Below are 20658 nucleotides of genomic sequence, written 5' to 3'. Positions count from 1 at the left end.
ACTGGTCTTCCTCAGAGGAACAGATGTACAACCACTGTTGCCACTCATTAAACAATTAAGAGTTCCGAAAGGCATAAATGTTAACACAGTCCTTATTATAATCTAGTTTACTGTAGGAAAGTCTGCCTTTCATCTCTCCCAGCACAGCTTCACTAGTTAATAGAAGAGTGATGGTTCAGGTGGAAGCTGATTACGGTGCTGTCTTCTGTAGTACTAACAACACAGAGGTGCTAACTTGGAACAATTCTGTTTGTTTTTTCGAGAAATACAAATTAAATTATTAGTTGATCCTGTGTATCAGCCCAGAAAGCTGATTTATAGGTAGCTCTTCCAGCAGATATGTACAGAGCTAGCGATAAAGGTAATCCAAAATGCACATGCTGGTAGAATAATCTTCCTGATAAGAAGCTGAATTTGTGGATCTGATTAATTCTAAAAGCTGATTCAGCATCCCAGGAACATGCATAGTGTGTCACAAAGATGTCACAAGGCCAGCCAAGGCTGAAAAAGAGTGCATGGTTTAAACAACCTACTTCTAAATATGCGTATGAATTTATGTATACAAACAGAAGTTCTTCCAAATTGAAGCTAAACTAAAGAAAAGATAAATGACCTGAGACAGACCTTACTCTAAGCACGAGGGCTGAAGAGAAAATTCTGTGCAACTGGCAACAAAAATGCTGACACCATCTCTGTAAATGTATCTGCAATTGCTTTTTAACTTGGCCTTATTATTGACATATAGAGGAAAGGATGACTAATATAACATAATGTGATGGTGAAGTGGAAGGAAGAGTGTAAAGATACTTTTTGTCACTGCCAGATCTCCCCAGGCACTTTGCGTGGATATGTAGGGATTCATTAAAAAAACAAAACCAAATAAAATATGTAGTAAAATATATAGTAAAAATTGTACAGTGATTAAAAAGGCTCAAAATAACTTTCATGAAAGCAATTTTAAAAATGCAATCATCTTCTGACATACATGATCTAAATAGTTTTTTTTTCATGCTGTTGGATCATATTTTGGGTACCTTTTGAACCAGTCTTGAGATAGATAAACTACACATATATAACACAGCTGAGGCTGGGCAAAGTGGATGCTTCAAGTTATGTCTATGGCCTTAAGTCATCTTTATAGCAGCTGGGGATCGTTATGGACTACAACAGGCTTGCCCAAACCCTGGAAATACTTAGGACTTGGGAGAACACTTGCCCGCTGCAGTATGGTCAGGGAATGAATCTACGCTATTTTGTGAGCATAGAGGTACAAGCATAACTGCATAATCAAATATTTTCAACAAAAATTTCAGTGAGGGGAACTGTGGCAGTAAATTGGGTTTTTTTTAAACAAATATTTCAGTAGAAATACCTCCCCTGGTCTTCAGAGTACTGTAGTAAGTAATTAGGCAGGAAGCTTGCTTGCAGAAATCCTTTTGTGCAGTTTCTATTCATTTTAGTGGGAGGCTTTGAGAGTAATCTTGTAGGAAAATAATAGTGGAGGAAAAGGTGTGAGAATGGAAGAAAATTCATTTGAGTAAATTCAGGGATCTGCTATTGTATACATAACAATATGAACTACTTTCTTGGGAACAAGCAAAAGCAAACAAGAACTTGATTTGTGATTTTTCCTGTGAAATGTGGCCATTTGCCTCATCTGCTCATATATTGTGTTTAGGTAGCAAATTAAAAGAGCATCATCTAGCACAGTAACACAGAATAGTAGAACTTCTGTGGGAACTTGTCCAGCTGTTCACTGACCCCAGAGCATATTTCCAGATTTTGAGGTTCAACAATGTTCAGTGTGTCTTTACTCAAGCCCAAAAGATATACAACATAAAAGACAGTCCCTAAAGCTGAACTTCCAAATCTAACACGTGCCTCAGGATGTACTGTGGGAAAGGCATCATGCAACTTGAAGGCAGAGTTTAAAAGAGAACAAAGAGGTTCTTTTAACTCCAGTAACAAGAGCAAAATGATCAGTTCTTGTAAAAACTCTACTGAGCTCTTATGCTTATAGAAAACATTTGTGGGAAAGCTGCCAAACTACGTAGTATGTTATTTTATATTGCATTATTTTGCTTCCTTTTCCTCCATCTGTATGTTTACCCTCCCATTTGTTTTTCCATGCTCCTACTAGACTTTAAACTCAGATTTTAAAGATGGCAGGGGCCAATTTGTTTTTGGTTTTAGACCATGCATAGCACACAAAAGTCTTGGTCCTAGTTTTGACTGATTTTTAGACTTTTGAGCAAGCAAAGCTCTGTTTTCAGTGAAAAACTTTAACAGATCTCTAGCAGCAGAAGTGGGAGACATCGTATACCCTTTAGTGCTTTCAGCAAGACATTTTGATTGCTTTTGGACACAATGATAAAAAAGGTCTAGCAAGTACCCACAATACCACAGGACTAAATTATTACACCTACTTCAGAAGTAGCCAGGGCTGTGGTGCAGGTGGTTTAGAGTACCTCAGAATTATTGGCTTTTAGAATTACAGCTCAACTCAGAACTGTTTTTTAAAGAAATGGCATAGCCAGAAAGCTCAGCTTCCCAGCACAAGTACCTTTCCTCCCTTGGGTCACACCACTCATACACAGCTTGGTGAGCAAGTTTTCTTCACCCTCTCAAGCTCCAACACAGAAGTTCCTTTCCTTGACCCTTAACTACCCCTCCAGACCCATGCTGCCTTGAGTTAAACTAGAAGCATAGCCTTAGAAATCGCATAACAAAACACAAGGTTGCAATGGATTTAGGTGAGGAAAGTGGGCCAAAATTAGAGTTAATTACTAGAAAGTTTTAAATAAAGTCTGGCAAGCAACATGCAGGGCAGGGTAAGAATTAGCACCCTCTTTATTATCAGTTTATTATATAATGTATTTTCTTGTTGTAAGACAGCCTACAGCTCCTAAACACAACTTTAAAATCACAGGCCATTCACTCATGCGATGTAAACTGGTGTAACAGCTGAACAGCATTAAAGCCAACAAAGATCCCCAGATAAGTATGAGCTGAAGGTAGTGGATTACTTGCAGAGTTACCACAAGTGTCTTTCAGTGTGAAAATACACAGCATTCTCATCAGTAGTTATTATAATATCTTTCTCACTACTGCTTATTTTCTGTGATCACTGTGATATTATGCACTGTCCAAGAAAGCTGTTTTGGTCACCACTGTAGGTCCTTGTAGTTCTCTGTGAAGGTGATTTTTTAGTGGTCTTACAAGCAGGCTTGTTAAAAATAAAGTTTATGAGCCGAGAGATAGTGAAATGAAGCAGCTGTTAAAGTGATACTTCAGTTGTCAGCCCAACCTCTAGACACCTGCACTATATGGCTGCATACTTGAAAAATTACTGAAATGTTTAACTGGACTTTGACTCAGGGTCCAACTGCCTTTGTCCCTCAATTTATCAGAAAGTATGATCTAATAAAAATGCCCCTTTACAAATCAAAGATCCTAGGCCTCTGGAATTGGAGTACAAATTTATTACTGCATAATAATTACTGAAAACTTAACATCTAGACATGGTTTAAAAGGACAGAAGACAATGAACCCTCAAGAAACCTCTCATTGAAAAGAATGATTAATTTGACGAGTAACTACACCATCATACTTTTTTCATTATTTATTAAGATGATGTTGGATTCATGGCTAGGTATTACTAATGATGTAATTAATATATTTTATGGTAGCAAGAACTATAAGAACCCAAATTAGGAAGCCTTGGGTAGAAGTGAAGAAAGATTGATTGAAATGAAAACATATCCTGAAATTGCTCATAATCTGCAAACCACTTTGCTTTACACCTCTACAGCCCAACACTAATATTTTGTACAATATTTTTCATAATGCTCTTAAGATGCAGAACAGGTGATTCACATCGCCTGCAATAGCTTGAATTACACAACTCTATTAGAAACCTAAAAGCTCTTGAGAATGTTGGTTCCTCTACAGAAAAACCCAGAGCACCCGAAATCTCTTGGATGCTCTGGATCACATTACTTCACCTCTGTGGCTTCTAATCTTGAGGCTGCAACTGATAGTACCCACTCAATAAATATTAATGATTTTGCATTAACCTTAATTTTATAGTTACTAGCATTGAGGTCCCGAAAGTTTGGAACCAAAATGCTGAATTCTGTGTGCTTAAAGTTAGGCACATAAATTAAAAAGGCAGAAAATATAATTTTGGCAGCTGAAATATTCCCAGAGGTATAATCCTGCACTGAACTGAACTCATGCAGCATGCTGATATTTAAACTATAAGGTAATGTCTTTTTGTAAGAAAGCCTTTCCTTTTAGATTTGAGAAAAACTTCATTATAGGGTGTTTTTTCTGGTTATCGGCAGACAGTCCTTTAACTATTTTAGCACAGAATGTAGAAGTTTCATTTACTTTCCCTTGCTAAAATTAATGATTCACAATTTATTTGTTTATTTTCAGGCTGTTTCAGTGTTCACAAATATTATGTCATCCATCTTTTAAAAGAAACAGAGTAGGGTCTAAAGATACAGCTATGCATTTTCTGGTATGCGTCTGAATTATTTTAACTTAATACCATGTAAAAGTCTGTTTCCAGACATTTCTATATATTCAATATTTTATGAAGAGTATTGCTAAAGCAATACAAAATAATTTTCCACTTTTTCATCAGTGAAGTTAGTTAGTAGTCTCAATCTAGATCATTATAACATACTGAAAAATGAACAGTTTCTGCAGAGAGGAAGGAAATCATATATTTCCCTTTATTTATAACAGAAAAAGGGGGGAAGTAATTGGTACACATTGTGTCAATGAAGATTAAGGATATATATTAAGGAAAACTTTTCAACTGTAAAGGAAATGATGTACCATAGTTTACCTGAAGAGACTACGCAGTCTTCCGTACTGGAAGGCCTTAAAAACAGTCAGGAAAAACAAAATGCTGGAATAATGCAAGGATAGCTGATTCTGATGGGACTGAAATTTGGGCTGGATGGTCTCATGAATTTCCTTTCAGTTCTATAATTCTGTAACAGATCTCTGCAAATATTCTGAAACCCAGACAAAAGCCTCCTAACATTACCCCAACCAGAAACGTCAAAGCTCTGAAACGGAACTTTTACCTTCCTGCATTTATCCACTGTTGTGGTGTGCAACCTGCTGCACCAAGTTTTTGCAGATATTGTGCCTCAGACTGCCTCTGTGCACTCAGCTGAAATCACTGCAACCCTGTGCTTTAAGGAAGTTACTCTAAATTTACATCGATGAAAAGAAAAACGAAGATTGTTTCACTATATACAAACAGTTGTCACACTGTCATATGCTTCTAAATTTTCTTAGGAAAATACTCATCGAAACAGTGATTTGGTTTTAGAGAAAAGAAGCCAACTTAATCATACAGAATGCTGTGCTGTTCTAGACATCCATCTCAGGCAAACTGAATCTCTGCACAGATGCCAGAGAAATTGTATGTGCTCTTCTACATGTGAAGTGTATTGGAGAATCTTTGAAAAAAATCATCTGGTATCTGCAGAAGTCTTAAAATGTTTTTAGAAGAATGTGAACAGCTCAGAGGGATGCCTGGTTCTTTACGTACCTTCTTTCTCTGCCCTCTTTCATGAGAAGAATCCTATTATGTTGCTCAAGAGGTTTTTTCTTTTAGCCACTTTAACCCACTCCATCATTCTTTTTTTTTTTATCATTATCATTAATATTGTCACTTATTCTAGTCCTAGAGATATAACCACCAAATAGGTTGTCCTGGTTTTGGCTGGGACAGAGTTAATTTTCTTCCTAATAGCTGGTGTTGTACTGTGTTTTGGATTTACAATGAGACTAATGTTGATAACACACTGATGTTTTATTGTTGTTAAGTAGTGTTTACACTAACTCAAGGACTTTTCAGCTTCTTATACTGTCCTGCCAGCAAGGAGGCTGGAGGTGCACACAAAGCTGGGAGAGGATACAGCCAGGACAGCTGACCCAAACTGGCCAAAGGGATATTCCATACCATATGACGTCATGCTGAACAAAAAACTGGGGAGACTGGCCGGGGTGGGGTGGGACCACGGCTTGGGAACTTGCTGAGCATCGGTCAGCGGGTGGTGAGCAATTGCATTGTGCATCACTTGTTTTGTACATTCCTTTATCATTATTTTTATTTTCTGTCCTATTAAATTGTCTTTATCTTAACCCACGAGTTTTACCTTTTTTCCATTCTCTCCCCCATCCCAACGTGGGGAGTCAGCGAATGGCTGTGTAGTGTTTAGCTGCCTGCTGGGTTAAACCACAACATAGGTGACAAAGTCATTATAAAGTTTCAGTATTTTGTTTTCTGCATGAATTCAACAAAATATCTTAATAGATATTTCGAATAGATAAGACGGCTCTTCAGTAGAGTAACAAATGGCTCTAGGGATGAGAAATTAATAATCATTAAACAGATCACTGGATTTCTATTATTATTTTATTAAGTACCGCTATTAAATGCTCCAATTATCTGTGATTAAATCTTGCTCACATTGGCATGCTGTGTGAGAGATCTTGCTGTTGTTATTGTTGTTTCCTTTTTTAACCAGAGGGCATGTCTTCAAGATTTGTGTTATCTATGTATAATGCAACATGACAAGAGCAAGAGTTGAGAGGAAAAGAGAATGATGACTCTGAAAGGGTTGTTTTCATTCTGACAGACATAGCATTGCTTGAGGTAAAGTCTCCTGGCTCTCCATACTAACTGAATGGCTGAGGCTGGGGATCACAAAGGGACATACTACAAATAAGTTCTCTTTCTTTTTTTATAGTACATGGTCATCCTGGTAAGTATGTGTCCATAAAACATAAAGCCCTGATTAACTGCTTCAATTTATATGTTTATTTTTTTTTAACTGATTTCTATATTTATTTGATTTTATGCTTCTGTACAGTCATTCCAAGTACACTTCTGTTTGCAGGACAAACCAGAATGGTTTCTTCAAGGAAATTACCATTACTGGGGAGCCCTTATTTCTGCATGGGAGTTCTGCATTAAGTTTCTGCATTAAGTAATAGGCAAGAGAAAAATCCTTTGTGCCTCACGTACTTAAAAAATCTGAGCATAAGCATGGTGGGGGAATGCAGCAAATGAAGTAGCAGACAAAAAAGCAGGGGAATGAAGATGCTGTGACCACTTATTTGTTGCTAGCTGCTTAGCAGTCATTCCTGCAGTCATTCTGCAGCTGTGTTGGAGTGAAGGTTCCTGCAGTTCTGGTAGAATTTAAGGGAAAAAAAAAATATTAATTCTTTCTTTATTGAGTTCCTAAATGGCCTTCATCTCTTGTTCTCCCTCTGGCCATACCCTAGTGGGGTTCGCCTGTTGGCTGCAGTGTTGGTTGGTTTGGAATATCAATGTGATCGGGGAACACTCAGCGGCTCACTGCTGCAGCAGATACAGCAGCAGCAGAAACCACAGGAGCACATTTCATTTAACACACAGAGTACTCTTTAGTAAACCAGACATGGAAAGATGATTATGGATGCTGAGATGATAGTAGTGGCTTTTCTTTGAATTTAACAAGTGGGATTGGCTGGCTATTAAAAAGCAGATATTCAAAAGCAGAAAGGAAGAAAAGCAACTTATCCAGTTGAATTAAGTTGTGATGTGTGCTTATGCAGAACCGCAGGTAAATGTTTTCTCCCATTCTACTGCATCTCTAAGATTGGGGTGCATGTGTTTGTTGGCGAGATCAAGAACTGTAATTTCATGAATGGAGAAGGTACGACAGTAGCTTTAAGCACATTTCACTCTCCTGATCCCAAGCTGCTCATTTCTGGTGCCTATTGTAATACAGACAGTTATGAGACAGGCAGCCACTGACTTGGGATGGAGCAATTGGTTTCTAGCCTACATATTTCATATGAGTGGCTGAAGTATTGGGTTATTTCTTTTTTTGGCAAAGTGCATATTTATTTACAGACAGTGAAGCAGATCTGTTAGGAGACTGAGAAACCCATATTAACTTTATAACATGGTGATAAATGCACTCAAAACCTCAACATTTCAGTCCATGCAAGAAGTTTGGCAGGGCAGAGAAGGCAGAGCTTTCTCACAACCAAATGCATGCCCTCACCATCAAGCAAACAGCAATACTGAAGTCATTAGCTTTTCTTCTGAAGTTTTATTCTTCTCCCATACAGAACAGGAAAATGTTAGTGAGGCAAGGGAAAACTGTTGCCTGCCACAGTCTCTTGATCCATTGCTTTCTGATGAGAGAAAACAGTTTGCCACCCTCCTGTCAAGATATGGAGGTGACAAAACAGAGCTGACTCCTGCAGATTCTGGGCTTACAAGGGAGGCAAGGCAAGGAAAGCAGATCATTTACTGGTATAACTCCCCTGCTTCTCAAAGGCTGCAAAGGTGAAGATGAAGAGCTGGCATATACCAATATAAGGATAGACTGAGGCAGAACAAATATGTTGTTATTGAGGCCTGTACATTCAAATCTACAAACCCAAACCTGGCTGCTTTGCTCTGCAGCTATATAAAAAGAAATGAAGCACTAAACTAGCAAAAAAGTAGCAGTAAATTTTTCAGGAGGAAACCTTCCATTCTGCAGAGTTTAGCAGTCATTTCAGTGAGGAGTACATAGACAGGCTGATATGCTGCCCTTGTAATATAATTTGGAAAACCAAAATAATTTCTAATGAGCTGCAGCTGAGCAAATCATTATTCACCTTAGAGTTCTTTTTATCAAATTATATTTTAGCCAAGCGCTTGAAAAATTATGAATAACACTACCGTAGAAAAGGGGGAAACAAAATTATAGTATGAACTAGAAGCAGCAAAAGTGCATTTTTATGGCTATATTATCAGTTTGATATGCAAAGGTTCACCTGCATAAGTTCCCATACTCCTTCATAAGTGCTAATGTCTTGACACCAGTGTGATATTTCATATGCAGATTTTCCTTCCTAACTCTCAAGAGTTAAGAGGTTTTTTGGTTTTCCAACTTCCTCCTTCTGATAGAAAAGCACCCCAGTTTGCACAAATGCATGCCTGATTTAGGTGTTATATCAGTCAAATTGGCACAAATTAGTACTGTATTTTTATCAAAGCAAATAAATGTAGAATTTCATCATCCAGGTTTGAAAACTGTGCTACATAGGTTTAAGAAATAGGCTGTATTATTATGGATTTTTTGATAATATTGGAGATTACCTTAAGAAACAAAGTGTCTTGATGATAGGCTTTAGTCTTCCTCGTTACTACAGCATAGTAAAAATCTCTTCCAAACTAGAGTGCCCAAAAGCCATTTAAAAGTCTCACTTTAGACCAGAAAGCTATTCCAGTGTGTGATGAGTCAGTGATATATTACCAATATTTTTAAGCAGATCCCTCAAAAAAGTATCTTTTTTCCTGATTGAATAAATCTTATTGCTTAGAATGCATGAATAACAGAGTAGAGAATAGAAATAGCCCTATACGTTCAAGTATTTTCTTCATTTACATAAAATCAGTTTCTAATAATCCATGGTAAGATCTTATTAATTAATGGTTTTCACTAAAAATGGTCATCAGGCTCCAGATATTAACTTCTTAAAGATGTCATAAGCTATGAAAACTCATTGCTCTTCCATACTAAACTATTCTAATCTCATTTTAATTTTCTGCATTTTCTTCAGTTTCTTGGGTTTGGGGGTTTGAGGGAGGGGGTGAGTGGATTCTCTGTTTTGGCTTGGATTTTTGTTTGGGTTTTTTGCTTGTTTGTTTGTTTAATCCATAGAATGGATTGAGAATAGATGAAGTCTTTAGCTATGCCTCTCAGAAGCAGTTGTTCATACAAAGGATGATGTAGGATATTCCTAATGCTGGGGTTTTGCTTCTTAGTCTTCTTGCTTGTAGTGTACCAAATTTGACAGGCTTCAAGAGAGCATGAAAATGAAATTAACTCTTATCTGAGCCACTTCAGTGACTCTTTTTTTCTTGGATACCATCTGAGGTAGGCATGTGGGCTCCTAATCACTGATTCTATTCTTGGTTCTGCAGTCACTCACATCCAATCATAGTACAAATAGTTGAATTTCTTATTCTCAGGAAAGATATTACCCTGTTTATCCAAATGAACAAAATGGAAAAAAAAATATCAAAGCTTCAAAGCAGAGCATGAAATTTCTCAGCAGAACCAACCCACTTGAGGTATGCTGGTTAAAACTTGCAAGAACATGAGAATTTAAAATTGAGAAAAAAAGAGTCTTGGGGAATTCATTCTCCATTGCATTGCTTTTTACAGTGAGGACTAGATGTCTTGCTATGAGAGATATGCTAGTTCAAGAAGAGGTCATTCAGGAAGTCATGCTAATTAATCACGATGCTCCCCTTCCAGAATTAACATCTAGAAAGCAATAAAGACCAAACCAGAAAACAGATATAGCCTTATATGCTAAACAATCATTGCAGCAAGAACAATTCATAGCTCACTAACATAAACTTGAAATCCTATAAATGTCATAAATGTGAAAGACAGATATGAAGTTTGGTCTGTCTCAAAGTATTAATAACACAGCCCAGTTGGCTAGATTGTAACGCCTGAAATAAATACATGCAGTCTGTCTTTTGCTTTAATGTCTTTGGGCCACAAGATTCAGCTTGCAATCTCTCATGGTGACGTTAAACCTAAATTGACAGTGTACTGTCAGTGGAGTTGTGTAATGTCTGATCTACTTAGAAAATTTCAGGTATGCAGAATATTTTGAGATATCTTTCTCTTATAAAAACATATCTTGGAAAATGCTAGCCCAAATTAACCAAGTACTAGCTCAATTTTAGGTAAAATAATTAGGCAGACCATTTTCTGCTTCCAGATCAAAAGAAGATAATAAGCAATGAGGAGAATACTTCATAATATCATACAGTCTAAGTTTGGGTCATTAGATCATCATCTAATCTGCCTTTCTATATATAACAGCCCATTAAGCTACCAACAGATACTCTTTAAAAAGATTAAAATATGCTAGTTAGACCAAAGGAGTTCAGTTTTCAGAAAATGAAACTATTTGCCAAAGGTAGAAAGAGAGAATAGGCTTTAACAAGGTCCATATCTTCTGCTATAGCAGTAACTGATTTGGTAAAATTGTCTGAAAACCCAAACCATGTCTGTCCAACAGAGAGGAAAAATGTCTAAATTCTAAGAATGTAATCTGGAATTAGAGAAAGCAGGGAAATTCCTGTCGATTAACTGAAATCTGGTGATCAGTTATGTGATCAAGAACTATCCAGAAGGACCTGAAGAAATTATACCCCCAGCCACTAGATCCTATTTAACCATATGACTTTACTTCATCTCCATCCACAATAAAACAGACTTAGAAGACTTTCTTTCCTATAATCTCCTCTTTCTCAAGAACACATTTAACAAATTGTGCATCATTGTACAAAACGTTCCTTCTCAGCTGCAAAGATGTCTGGTAACAGTCCTGAAACACTGTGCTTGACTAAGACCCTTTTCTTAATGCAAAACTGCAGGTACTGCAAACACAATAGGGCAATAGAAGAAATCCAGAACAAAAACTGATATATAATCTGTGATGTTTCTTTTTCTGTTCATGAAGTTATTGCTTGATCCTGTACGTCACAATTCCAAGGCAAAGTATACCTATTTATCACTTTGCATTTTCCACTTACAGTGCTTTAGTAGGAATAATCCTAATTAGGTTCTTTAAGTATTATTATTAGAGCTAACCAAATAATTTCCCAAGGGTTTATATTTAATAGATTTTGGTATTTTTGTCCCTTAATTTGTTCGGTGAATAATTTTTCCTATTAGTCAACCAGCTGTATAATCTGGTCAAACAGTATTTGTTGAATTCATTTGATGACTGATTTGTACCAAATGTTGGATAAATTATTCATGACTAATTGGTTCCATTATTCAAAGAGGTCTAATTATCATCCATAGTTTTAAAAGGGACCTGTGTTCCATAGTGCATAAGGTAAAATAAACTAATGAAAGTACAGGCTGTACGTTTGTGGCATAGCTCAAGTGCATTATCCTCTTAACTGCTTTTACTCAAGCTCCTACACATGAATTGTGTAGGGCACTGTGCCCTCGAAAGATGCGAGCTGACTGCCAATCTCCACTCCACAAGCCAAACCATTCCGCTTCACTGTTTCATCATGTTCCAGTGTATAGCCTCTTCAGAGGTCCTGTAGTTGTTATATTTTTACCACGCCAGTGATTTACTCTGCTCCCATATGGAGAGGTATGAACATTAAGAAGAAACAGTGGCTAGGCCCTAATTCAGAAGACAGGAGATAAACTTCCTGATTAATTGGTCTCACTCAGTTCCCCATCAACAAAAAATGGAGATGTAGTACAACCTGATCTCAAACATATGTTGAGGAAATATATTAATTATTGTCAATTATTTGGAAACTCTTGCAATAGAATACTAAGTACAGTATTGATATATGTATCAAAAAGTGGTCCACATATCCAGAAAATCCCCTTTAATCAATGGAAAACTCTGCTTTCTTCTGAGATGCCTGTACCCTGCATCTGAAGTGCCATTACATGCTTATCCTGGGTGGAGGCAGTAATCCTGCTAGACACATTCTCTAAGTGGCTAGGAAAAGAGCTAAATTATCCATGGTGCTGGGGTTTATGAGCAAAACATATTATCTTCTGCATTATGAATGTATTTTTAACTTTACTGACTCTTCACCTTTTGCAAATAGACTTCCAAATGTATTTTGAGATTAAAAGCTAGTGTCATGATTTACATAGCTACCATATTGGTCTCCATATAAGTTTTGTGTCAAGCTGAAGAACATGCAGAACGAGCTGGGTTTCTGCTACTTTAATACTGCTCATTAAGGGCTGAAATTTGTCCCATGTCACTTCTAGGTGAGTTGAGAAAATTGCAAAAATGCAAGAGGCTTTGTGCATGAGGCAGTGAACCTACTGCAACTACATATAGTAAGGAAACAGTCTTCAGGGATCAATCACCTGCAGTCACATGGTAAAATTCTACAATAGATACGGCATAGAATTCTGGCTTAATGTGGACATCTGCTGATAACCTGTGTTAACATTTGTAGGAAAAGGTTATCTTTAGGAGGAAAGTAAAAATCATACTGCTATTAGAGAAGATGTCTATGAATTAACTTCTCAGGCTTCCTACCTTGTGTGAATTTCCAATTTTCTGGAGTCATGGGAGTTACAGAATCACAGAATCATGGAACGGTTGAGGTTTGAAGGGACCTCTGGAGGTCATCTGGTCCAACCCCCCAGCTCAAACAGGGCTACCTAGAACAGGTTGCCTTGGACCATGTCCAGATGTCTTTTGAATGTCTCCAAGGATTGAGAGTCCACAACCTCCCTGGGCAACCTGTGCCAAGTGATCAGTCACCCTTACAGTGAAAAAATGTTTCCTAATGTTTAGACAGGACCACCTGTGTTTCAGGTTTTGCCCATTGCCTCTTGTCCTGTCACTGGGCACTACTGAAAAGATCCTGGCTCCATCTCCCTTGTACCCTCTCTTCTAGTAGTTATATAAATTGATAAGAACCCTCCTTATCCTTCTCTTCTCCAGGCTCAACAGCTCAAGCTCTCTCAGTCCTTCCTCATGGGGGAGATGCTCCAGTCCCTTAATTACCTTAGTGGCCCTTCGCTGGACTTGCTTCAGTAACACCACATCCCTCTTGTACTGGGGAGCCCAGAATTAGACACAGTACTCCAAGTGTGGCCTCACTGATGGACAGATGCAGCCCTCAACTTCTCTATTCACAGTCCAAGGTACCAAATGTAAGGTGTTTTTACTATATAAATAGTAAATACGGGTAAATGAAATAGCCACGGGAATACTATCTAGCCCTGAGGCCAACAAGCACAGACAGCTTGTATCCCTCAAGCTAATCTCTCTTTCCCTCCTCTGCCCCAGAAAACTATGGTTTTATTGCCTGCTGAGAATGGTCTCTCTGCCATGCTATCCTCTAAAGGACGCTAAGCACTGCCTGGGAGAGTGCTCACTGGTATTGTCTTAAATCATGTCAGGGAATCTGCTAACAGATAAGCAGTTAAACAGTGTAGATGACTGCAAGGACAGTGTTTAAGCTTGGGCAGTCACCCTGTTTAGTTTATTTAGCAGTATAACTGTAAGCTTTTTGTTCAGAATCCATGTAGCCAGGTTAGCAGGGTCTGTGGCCAAGGCAGTATTCTCTGGCTCCCAGCATATGAAACGCTTTTCTTTAGAGAGTATTTGCTTGGGCACAGCACCATGTGAATTCAACTACATGACTTCTGGGCTCATTCTGGATCATATGTACCTTGTTTGGAGGGCAAAGAGACAAGGACCTGTCTATTCTTCTGGGTGGGCACCCTTTAAAGTAGTATTATATGTATATTAAGTATATCAACTGCTTCAAATCAACTCTAGAAATATCATTTTTTAAGACCATACACCTATTTTTGTTTTATGTATTTCAGATAAGAAATCGAAGGGATTCAGCTCAGACTCAGATTTTACAGGAACGTTCACAGAACTGAGTGACACCCCCCACTACTCCTGGTCTGAGTTGGTAAACTAAAATTATTGGTAAGTTAAGCACATTGAGGCACCTCATAAATGCTTTCATAAGCACACATATTTATTATAGCAACACCGTCTGTCAGCAGCTTCCTTATAAAGCCCTATTTTCAGGGATTTATAGAGCTGACATATGTATCGTGGGGGGACAAGCCTACATTTGCAGGGCAATGACCTTATAGGTCTTTACCTCTATTTGCTAATGTTCTTTAAATATGCTGTGTTGTTCACTTTGAGAAGGAGTAAGATTTAAGACAAGCTGATTTTCTATGTGAACAGCTCCTGAGTGTAAAAGAAATCCACTTTTCTCCTTTAATTTGTATGCATATAAACTAGACTGAAATTTTGTGCAGCAACAAGATGATGTTTAGATGCTTGTGTAATTTTAAAGAAGCTTTAGCTATTTTTAAGTGTCTTTGGCAAAAGATTATTTCACAGCGTGGTTTAATCATGTTTAATATTTTGAAAAAAGGAAATATAGAAGAATGGATAAATCTGCTCTGGGTTAGAAGTGCCTTCCTTGTTCAAAAATAACCCCTTCCTGCCAGGCAGTCTTGCCGCTTTTCATAAAGTATCAGTGCCTCAATAAAAGTTAGCCAGGTAAGTCAAATCACTGAATAACATGAAAGAGCATTTCCCACTGTTTGAGTTGTTTATGAATAACTTCTCACAATAACATAAAAAAGAAAAGGTTGAATATCACTACAGAATCAGTGGCATGAGGATCAATGCTATGAATAAATGTTGAGATGAAACGTAAAAAGGTAAGAGCAGAGAAACAAAGCTCTAAAGGCATGGTCTTCCAGTCAGGCAGCCCAGGATGAATAAAACCCTTAAAATATTTCAAAGCCCTATAAATATTTCAGAAGACTGTAATATTTAAATGAAAAAATACCAAGAAAAGAGAAGTAATTCGCTTTACTTTGAAATATCTCAATATTTTCAATTAGAAAGCATGAATTTTTTGTTCCACAATAAGATGTTATTAGTATTCAAAACTGTATATATGTTACCTGCCTTTATTGTGCTATTTACCAAAATACAGATTCTAAGCAAATAAAATACAAATGTATTGCTGTCCATGCCCATAAGGTACATTTAGACATACTATATGCAGCTGTTTCAAAAGAATAAAATATCAAAAATATAAAATGCAAAACAGTTATGACGAACTTACTGTTGTTTTTTCCAGCATGAACACTAAAGGGATGGAGCAACATGCAGACAGCTGTGTGAAATAGGAACGTTTCTCTGTAGTGGGGGAAATTGCTTTGACACTTTACTCTGTGTTATTTTAAAAATAATGCTTTGGCTTACCCTGAAACTGAATCCCAGGCCTCAATTAAGTTGGAATCTAATGAAACAGAAATACAGCTTAAAGGAATTCACAAAAATCTCCTCTAAGTGGCAAGCCAGATTTGAGGAATGACAGGCAGACTTTTCAAGACACCAAAGATTTTTAAACATGCTACAGAAGTGTTGCACTTCGTTGAGAGGTTAGGAAGTTATGAGGCACATGGCTGTATTAGTGCCCCGCTGCTGAATGATTAATGGAGCAGTGGCCTTTGGAAGAGGAGGCAGAGTAATAAGAATGTCAGTAAAACATCATGACAGCAAAAACCATTTTCCATGAGAATTTTCAAAGGAACTCTTCCCACAATAGTATTAACCTGGCTAAATGCTTTGGCTGTGGAAGTAGAACGTAATCAATATGTCTACCTTATATCATGCAATAGGTACAATGTATTACATCTATGCACATAAGCATATTTAGACAGTAGATAAATGTATAATGCATATGTTTTGTAAAAAACCTTTTTGTTAAGCATATTCAAAAACCCCATACATTTCTTCCTCTAGAGTTACTTTACTTTTTCCAAGACACTGCAATTGCTTTACCCTATAGTCATTTCCTATTGTTACATTTGAAGGTGAAGTTCTAAATTTGATAGCAAAAAGAAATATAATTTCTGACTTCCTAGTGTGCAGTTAAAGAATTCTTTATTCTTTATTATAAAATTACTTAGCAGGTCACTCCAGTATTCTTCATTTATTTACATCTCATTTTCTAATAAACCAAAATATCTTACCTCTGTCCCCTATAAAAATTCCACACAGTGGACATGAAAAAAGGGAATCTGATTCATTTTTCCATTTCTACAGAAGACAAAGCTTCTTTCACTCAAACACCAGCAATGTACAAGATCAGAATAATATACATTAATATCAATTATTCTTTCTTAGGTCTATTTTCCTCCTGGCATTTCTTATGAGAAATCTGGCTTTAGAGTAAATAAGTAAGTTTTTTTTCACACCAGTGATTAGTAATGAATAAACAGAGCAAGTACTAAAGCTGGCTTTGCACCTACTGAATGCTGCAAGTGTCTGTACTCATTTGATATGCATCTAGCAAAGCTTGGATGTTCCCAGAAGGCCACTCCATGAACACTGAGAGAGCAGCGTCTGCTAGTGGTGCCTGTAAGTCACAAAGAAGACAGAAAATATTTATATAAGTGAGAGCAATTGGAAAGAATGAACCTTATTTAAACTACATTCTGTGCCATTTCAAAAGCACACAGAGAAACAATTTCATGTAATGATCATCAGTATATGGAGAGTAGTATAAGATTCTGAAACACATTTCAATGTTCACTTGGTGGATTTTTAGCAGTGTTTTCTTAATCAAAAAGATTTTATGTTTTGCTTCATTTTCATCACTTTGCCTGATAGGTCCTATGAAATTGATTTCTTCTCAGCATTTTCTCTCTTGCTGTCTTGCTATAATGCATATATGTATGTGTATACATATATATACACTGCAGACCCATGTGTATATGTAAGCTATAGGAGACAGAGTACATGTATACGTATATACTATATGTAAGTATATGCATATGTAAATATGTGGGGTTTATATAGATATATCTGTACATATACATATATATACACACATACAAGTCTAGTAATGATTATGTCTAGAACAAAATGCAAAAGATTTCTCCCCTTTTTTATCATATAATTTCAATGTAATACTGTACCTGTGGCATTGAGAGGACATCGATTGAATGCCATGTCCCCAGCTGGGGTCCTTTTCCACACCATTGACATCAAATAGTCTTCAGGACATATCTCATAAGGTGCTGTCATTTAGAAATGAATTTAAATAGAAACATTAATGTAAAACAGATATTTTATATCAGAAAAATCTTCAGTCTTGTCCTAACTTTTCCTGAGTTGTATATGTTAACAGCATTTTGTTTAATTTTAAGAATGAAGTACAAAAATGCAGAACCTGTAATTTTTGTATAATATCTGTCTTTCTGATGGTATTTATTTAATTTAGCCTGTGCCTTTATTCTCTTCAGCAAACAACCACTCTTTAGGTTGTAGCTGCAATTTTAATAGATTTGAATATTTTCTTGTTGCTCTATTTTGATCAAGAACATTAAGTATCTATCAGAAGATGATAATACTTAAGATATTATAAGCTATGATGTTTATCTTACACTAAAATTTTTAAATATTTTTCTAAAATTTAAACTGTATGTGAAAAAATTTGTTCTGAAACCACAGCTGAAACATTTCATTAAACGTGCTAAGGGTATCGATGAGACCTGTATATTCTGAAGACCAAAAAGCAGGTTATTTCTTTGAAATGTGTTTCAGTACAAGTTAGTAATTAAGCAAGTATACTTAGTAATGGGGAACTGGGTGACTATAAAACAAGATGGCCTTTTATTGGTGTCATGGTTCAACCCCAGTCAGCAACTAATCACCACGCAGCTGCTCACTCACTCCCACCACCCCTGTGCGACGGGGGAGAGAATCAGAAGAGCAAAGGCAAAAAAAACTTGTGGGTTGAGATAAGAACAGTTTAATAATTAAAATAAAATAATAGTGATAAAAATAATGATTATGATAATAATAACAATAATGATAATATAACAAAAAGGAAAAGGGGGAAAAAAAACCACAGAACCACAAATGATACAACCGCTTACCACCCACTGACCAGTACGCTGCCCGTCTCTGAGCCGCGATTGCTGCCTCCCTCCCCGGGGCAGCCCCTCCCAGGTAACATACTGGGCATGACGTTACCTGATATGGAATATCCCTTTCACCAGTTTGGATCCACTCTCTTAGCTGTGCCCCCTCCCCTCCCAGCTTCTTGTGCACCCAGCAGAGCATGGGAAGCTGGAAAAGTCCTTGACTAGTACAAGCGCTACCCAGCAACAACTAAAACATTGGTGTGTTATCAACATTGTTTTCATACTAAGTCCAAAGCACAGCACTGTGCCAGCTGCAGTGAAGAAAATTAACTCTATCTAAGCTAAAACCATGACAATTGGCTATTGCAATACCTTTTAAAAGGAAAAATATTTTCGTAATTTTGTAATAACAGAGCTGCATGGGTATCATGGTTCTGCAAGTGCTTCATGTTTTATTTTCACATAGTCATGACTTACATATTACTTTTGCTTTTTGTATTTTTTACTGTAGATTCCCAGTTCATTATTTTCAAATAAATTAGATTAACACAGCAAACATCTGGCTGGTCATCTCACAACTTAAAGCACTGACAAAAGCCCGTTACTGAGATCTAATTCATTCCAAGTTCAGCAGAGAAAAGCCATGAGTTGTTTAAAAGTTTTATTATATGTATTTCAGGAATATTGTAACACCACTGTATTACAGCAAAGTGATTACAAAACAAGAAGAAGGAAAAGAGAAAGGAAATTCTATCACTATAGCAGATGGGATGATAAGGCAGAAAGCAATTCAATGATCCACCCATGGTTGCATGGGAAACCTCTAGCAGAGGCAGGAACAGACTACAGATGTTGCCCATCCCATTACCTAACCCACAAAGCTGTCCATCTTCCCTGTTTTGTACTTCTGCTGATGTAAGAGTGAGGTGAGTAAGGGAACTGAGCAGAATTTTGCACAAAGCTGTACCCTTTCCTTGTGGAGGACAAAGAATACCTTGCAGATGGCTCACTACTACTAATATGAATCACAGGTGGGCAGAAAAATTGCTTGCTAAATTTGCCTCACCATCAGCATTCCTGAATTGTAAATCAAGACAGTTGGTGCTGTTAAAAAAGCAAGAGATCCTTTAATGGCAAAACTCAAAGAAAGTTGGTTATATTCTTAATCTAGAATGTTAACACTGCTTCAGACATGCCCAAAAAGTGAATGCATCAAGCCACTATTACGAAGGGAAAAGCCAGATTTTGATAAACATAACCCATCTGGTGACATAAGCAAATGCAATTACCATCATATTATGACCTTATAAACAAAAGAAATGTTCTGATTTGGGAAGCGTAAATTAACATAATAAGGAGGTAATATTATAAATTACATAAATTTGCTAAAGCTTAGAGGTCTTTGAGAAGTATATTTGTCATGCAGCTGTGGCCATTTCAAAAGTGTTCCCTAATCAACACTTTAGGTGTTGATTCTCAGAATTAAAACTCTTACTTCCCTCCAAATACTGAATGTTAAATGTGGGGTGTTTTTCCTGAAAAAATATATGCATGCGTATATATGCATACTTACATACACCGTATTTTCTTGTATGTTAGCAACTCACAGGCAATATCAGAGATTTCCCATCTATTTGGAAGGGTACTGCTTGTGTGCTTTTGTGTCATACTCTTCAGAACTCAAGATTATGTTTTAACTTTAGCCTCGTGCCAGAGAGAATCTGTGCACCTGTGTGTTGTGTTCAAAGTAAAAGGCATTCCCAAGACCCAGTGTTATCAGGAAAGAGGTGCTGGAGCAAGTCAGAGTTGGAAGGGGTATCACATAGCCCAGGCAAAGAAGTTTTCCCGGTCCCTGGCTAACTCTGTGCATTTCAATACATTGTACAAATACCTTGGATCAAGGAATGCTGTGCATAAAAAACAAACCAGTTCTTCCCAAAGCTAAAGTATATCTGGTAGAGCTTACTAATCAGGCATCCACCCACATTAAAGCATCTGTGAGGCTCCAAACCATGTTGCCCACGCTGGAGTGGTATAATAACTGATTTTAAAAGCCTCAGTGGACCTGCTGGCTCTGCTCAGGACCAGTTCAAGTATTTCTGTTACTATGGCACAATTATTAATTCATAAC

General features: G+C 37.1%; 1 protein-coding gene across 3 annotated transcripts in view; it reads right to left on the bottom strand.

The window, feature by feature from the left end:
- Positions 1-20658, bottom strand: part of ADGRB3 (adhesion G protein-coupled receptor B3) — a 461064-nt gene that overhangs the window by 239121 nt on the left and 201285 nt on the right. For all 3 annotated transcript variants that reach the window (XM_075087046.1, XM_075087047.1, XM_075087045.1), the window contains exons 8-9: positions 17577-17678; positions 16908-17014 (exon numbers count right to left, since the gene is read on the bottom strand). In XM_075087046.1, the coding sequence (XP_074943147.1) occupies positions 16908-17014; positions 17577-17678 (209 nt within the window). The remainder of the gene's footprint in view (positions 1-16907; positions 17015-17576; positions 17679-20658) is intronic.

Source organism: Phalacrocorax aristotelis, chromosome 3 (assembly GCF_949628215.1).
Source record: "Phalacrocorax aristotelis chromosome 3, bGulAri2.1, whole genome shotgun sequence".
NCBI lineage: Eukaryota > Metazoa > Chordata > Aves > Suliformes > Phalacrocoracidae > Phalacrocorax > Phalacrocorax aristotelis.
Note: the sequence above shows the minus strand (reverse complement) of the source record. Positions and strands in the feature narration are given on the sequence as shown.